This window comes from Daucus carota, chromosome 3 (genome assembly GCF_001625215.2).
Source record: "Daucus carota subsp. sativus chromosome 3, DH1 v3.0, whole genome shotgun sequence".
Lineage (NCBI taxonomy): Eukaryota > Viridiplantae > Streptophyta > Magnoliopsida > Apiales > Apiaceae > Daucus > Daucus carota.
In genome coordinates, this window is record NC_030383.2 from 25,065,219 (window position 1) to 25,070,048 (window position 4,830).

The following is a 4,830-nucleotide window of genomic DNA, read 5'->3' on the forward strand; positions in this document are numbered from 1 at the left end:
ACTGAATGATGCCCTAGCCAATAAGGACTTATTTCAGGTACGCTTCCGATAAATTCGCAAGATGCTTGTGTATTAATTGATTCAGGTGCTACCAAATCATTTATTTCCGTTAATTTCATGCGAAAGTTGGGAATTGTTTCAATACCTTTAGAGGAATCTATGAACATAGAAATAGCGAATCAAGAAGTGATCACTGTGGATCAAGTGTGCCCTAATTGTGAAGTAATGATTCAGAAACAACTTTTCACGGTAGATTTGATTCCTTTTAAATTAGGGGAGTTTGAGGTGATACTCGGAATGGATTGGTTAACGCGTTATGATGCTCAAATTAACTGTAGACGAAAGCGTGTAAGTTTAAGGGGTGATAATGGGAAGAGAGTAATTCTGAGGGGGCAAAAACATCATAAGAAGTTTCTAACTATGATCCAAGCCAAGAAACTGCTTCGTCAGGGTGTCAGGCTTACTTAGCACATGTGATAGACACAAAAGCAAAGCAAGTCCTAAAATAGAAGAAATTCCGGTAGTAAATAAATATATAGACGTGTTTTCCTGAAGAGTTGCCAGGATTACCCCCAGATAGAGAGATTGAGTTCACTATAGACCTTGTGCCAGGTACTGCACCCATATCTAAAGCTCCTTATAGAATGGCACCAACTGAAATGAAAGAACTAGCCACACAATTACAAGAATTACTCGAGAAAGAGTCATTAGACCAAGCGTGTCCCGTGGGGAGCCCCAGTGTTATTCGTTAAGAAAAAAGACGGGAGTATGAGGTTGTGTATTGATTATAGGGAATTGAATAAGATGACGATCAAGAACAAGTATCCTTTACCAAGGATTGACGATTTATTCGATCAACTGAAAGGAGCGGCTCATTTTTCTAAGATCGATTTAAGGTCAGGCTACCATCAACTTAAGATTAAGCCAGAAGACGTACCCAAAACGGCTTTCAGAACTAGATATGGGCATTATGAGTTTTTGGTGATGCCTTTTGGACTAACCAATGCACCTGCAGCAGCTTTTATGGATCTCATGAATAGAATATTCAAGAAATATTTGGATAAATTCGTAATTGTTTTCATCGATGACATTTTGATCTATTCCAAAACAAGAGAGGAACATGTGGAGCATCTAAGAATAGTATTGGAAATTTTGAGAAAGGAGAAGTTGTAACGCGAAGTTTTCAAAATGCGAATTTTGGCTGGAGCAAGTACAATTCCTGGACACATAGTTTCTAGAGAAGGCATATCGGTGGACCCTGCAAAGATAGAAGCGGTGTCAAGTTGGGAAAGACCAAGGAATCCGACTGAAGTAAGAAGCTTTCCTAGGACTAGCTGGTTATTATCGAAGGTTCGTACAGGATTTCGCGAGAATTGCGACACCACTTACACGATTAACTAGAAGGATGAAAAATTTGAGTGACTCCAAAGTGCGAAGAAAGCTTTCAAGAACTAAAGAAAAGACTTACTACGGCTCCTGTCCTAGCACTACCCGATGAAGGTGGCAACTTCGTGATTTATAGTGATGCTTCTCACAAAGGATTAGGATGCGTTTTGATGCAACATGATAAGGTAATTGCTTACGCTTCTAGGCAGTTAAATGATTATGAATTAAGGTATCCTACACATGATTTAGAACTGGCAGCGATTGTGTTCGCATTAAAGATTTGGCGACATTACCTGTACGGCGAGAAGTGTGAAATATACACCGATCACAAGAGCTTGAAGTATCTATTTACTCAAAAGGAGTTGAATATGAGGCAAAGGAGATGGTTAGAATTGATCAAGGACTATGATTGCTCGATTAATTATCATCCTGGCAAGGCAAATGTAGTGGCTGATGCACTAAGTAGAAAGGAGAGATTAAATATGTCAACCTTACCTGAAGAGTTGAAGAAGGACATAGAGAATTTAGAATTAGAAATCAGAGATTTGAGTTTGGAGGGAGAAAGATTTATGAGATGGTATTACAACCTGAACTACTAGAGAAGATCCGGAGATGTCAGGAAAAGTAATGGAAGAACAAAGAGAGGATCTAACCGGAGAAGAGTACTTGTGTCCGAAGGATGAGAAAGGAATTAAAAGATTTGCTAATAGGATATGGATTCCCAGGGTTATGGAATTGAAAGATGAGATTCTGAGTGAGGCACACGACTCAAGATATTCAGTACACCCAGGAAGTACCAAGATGTATCAAGATCTTAAAAAGCATTATTGATGGCCAAATATGAAGCGGGAAATTGCAGATTGGGTGAGTAGATGTTTAACTTGTCAAAGAGTGAAAGCAGAACACCAAAGACCCAGTGGACTACTACAACCCTTAGAGATTCCCGAATGGAAGTGGGAACACATTACTATGGATTTCATTGTAGGGCTACCACAAACGCGGTGCAAGCATGATGCTATTTGGGTTGTTATAGATACACTCACAAAATCAGCCCATTTCTTACCAATCAGTGACAAGTATACCATCGAGAAGTTGGTAAGTATTTATATAAAGGAGATCGTGACACGCCATGGTGTTCATGTGTCAATTGTGTCCGACAGAGATGCAAGATTCACTTCCAGATTCTGGCAAAGCTTTCAAGAATGTTTAGGGACGAAGTTGAACCTGAGCACTGCATATCATCCACAAACCGACGGACAAAGTGAACGAACGATTCAAACCATCGAGGATATGTTACGAGCTTGTTCTTTAGATTTTAAAGGAAATTGGGATGATCACTTGCCTTTGGTGGAATTTGCCTACAACAATAGCTACCACTCGAGCATTGGGATGGCTCCTTACGAAGCTTTGTATGGAAGAAAGTGTAGATCGCCAATATGTTGGGATGAAATTGGAGAAAAACGGTTGTTAGGACCCGAATTGATCGAGCAAACAAAACAATCGGTTGATAGAATCAAGAAGAGGTTAGTGGCTGCTCAAGATAGGCAAAAGAAGTATGCTGATTTGGGAAGGAAAGACAAGACTTTTGAGGTTGGGGAGAAAGTGTTGTTAAAAGTATCACCTTGGAAAGGAGTGGTAAGGTTTGGAAAGAGAAATAAGTTAAGTCCTCGCTTTATTGGACCATTTGAGATTTTAAAGAAAGTTGGCACAGTTTCTTATCAGTTAGCTCTACCACCTGACTTGCAACATATACATGATGTGTTCCACATCTCATTGTTAAAGGCTTACAAAACCGACACACGACACATTCTAGAATATGAGCCAGCGCACCTGCAACCCGACTTGACTTACGAGGAAAAGCCAATACAAATAGTGGACACAAAACTGCAAGAATTGAGAACCAAGAAGGTCAAGTTAGTCAAAGTTATATGGAAGAACCGAGCAGTTGAGGAGGCTACATGGGAATTAGAAGATGAAATGCGAAGGAACTACTCTTTCCTATTTGAAGATCAATTATGATTCCGAGGGCGGAATCCTCTTAAGGGGGAGAGACTGTAACGACCTCAAACTTCAGGGTATGTGACTATATATTTTATTTAATTAGTCGCTACTTTTCGTGAATCAATAATTTAAGTTTCATCTCGAATTAATTTAGGAGCGGTAAATTTGACAAATTAGAAAGAGATTCTATGGTGTACGACATTTTTAAATCGGATCGACTAGATATTAGTTTAAGCAAATTAGTGAAGGTGTGATAATAATTAAATTAATATCTTGCGTGATTATTGGTATAGCGCGCAATATTAAAATTTAAGCTTTGATCGAATAGATTAAATATATTCATTAAACTTTAGGAAAGCATTAACTATTTTATTTAGAAGAGCGGAATTTAGTTGAAAGCTCGTTAGTTGACAAATTTAAGGAATTAACGACTCGCAATTTATATATGTAAGTCGTTAAAAAAAAAAAAAAAAAATTCACCGCGCTTAAATATAAGTGAAAAATGGAAATAATAGGCAAAATAGATTCATTTTATTGTGTAGTGCCCAAGTAACGATACTTGGTGCCCAAGTCACGTGACTTGGTGCCCAAGCACGTTACTTGGTGCCCAAGTAGTTCAAAGAAGTATACAAAACATTGTGTGAGATTTTGGACAAGAGGGAGTGCTCATGACAACTAGGGGTAATAATGTTAGTAGCTCATTATGAAGTTAAGTTAAACAAGAAAACACTACTTTGATTATATATATATTGCAAGTTAGAGTAAGAGTTTATTTACTAAGGAAGGGGAATTAACAAGGAAGTGGTAGAAGATTGAAGAACTCACAAGGAAAGGATAGAAGATTAGAGCACTAGCAAGGAATTAGCAAGAAAAGGGGTAAAATATTGAAGAAGTAGCAAGGAAGGGTAAAAGATTCGTATAGTATTCAAGAAAATCAGCTAAATACAACTCATCCATAACAGTCCTATTTAAGGTAAATACTCTTTACCCTCCCTGATTTATAGTGGTGCATTTATGGTAAAGGAGTTGATGGTGAATATCAGTTTAAAAATACTGTTGGTCCCCACTCCATCACACAAATTTGTCCACACACAAGCACAATTTTGAGTATATGCATAAATATATATACATGAATATCTTTTATTATTTATCAGCTCTTTACTTTCTCTGAATTTGAAAATTGGGAACCTTGAGATACAATTAGGGTTTTAAATTACAATTAGGGTTCTTGACAAATTTGGGGGTTTTGTGTATTGGGCATGAATGGCTTGATTTGAAAGTTGGTTATGGGTGTGGTTTGATCGGAGAAGGCCGCCACGGCGTCGGCAAGCCGAACCGCCGCAGCAACGACGGCGACGACGACGCCGCTGCCGCGCCGCGGTGGTGGCGAGTGGCTGTTACGCGGAGAGAAGCCGGCGGCTGTGTGGGTCGCGCACGAAAGCA

At 38.8% G+C, this 4,830-nt stretch overlaps 1 protein-coding gene across 1 annotated transcript; it reads left to right on the forward strand.

Moving 5' to 3' along the window:
• The first annotated feature begins 117 nt into the window (after positions 1-117).
• LOC135151432 (uncharacterized) lies at positions 118-752 on the forward strand. Its single transcript, XM_064089881.1, has 2 exons — positions 118-451; positions 556-752. The coding sequence occupies exons 1-2, from the start codon at positions 118-120 to the stop codon at positions 750-752; spliced, it is 531 nt and encodes a 176-aa protein (XP_063945951.1).
• The last annotated feature ends 4,078 nt before the right edge of the window (positions 753-4,830 follow it).

Bases quoted from the DNA above. Each gene is read 5' to 3' on its own strand.
- LOC135151432 (XM_064089881.1), top strand. From the start codon at position 118: ATGCGAAAGTTGGGAATTGTTTCAATACCTTTAGAGGAATCTATGAAC. The intron at 452-555 runs GTGTCAGGCTTA...GTTTTCCTGAAG, and splicing joins CAAGAAACTGCTTCGTCAGG to AGTTGCCAGGATTACCCCCA.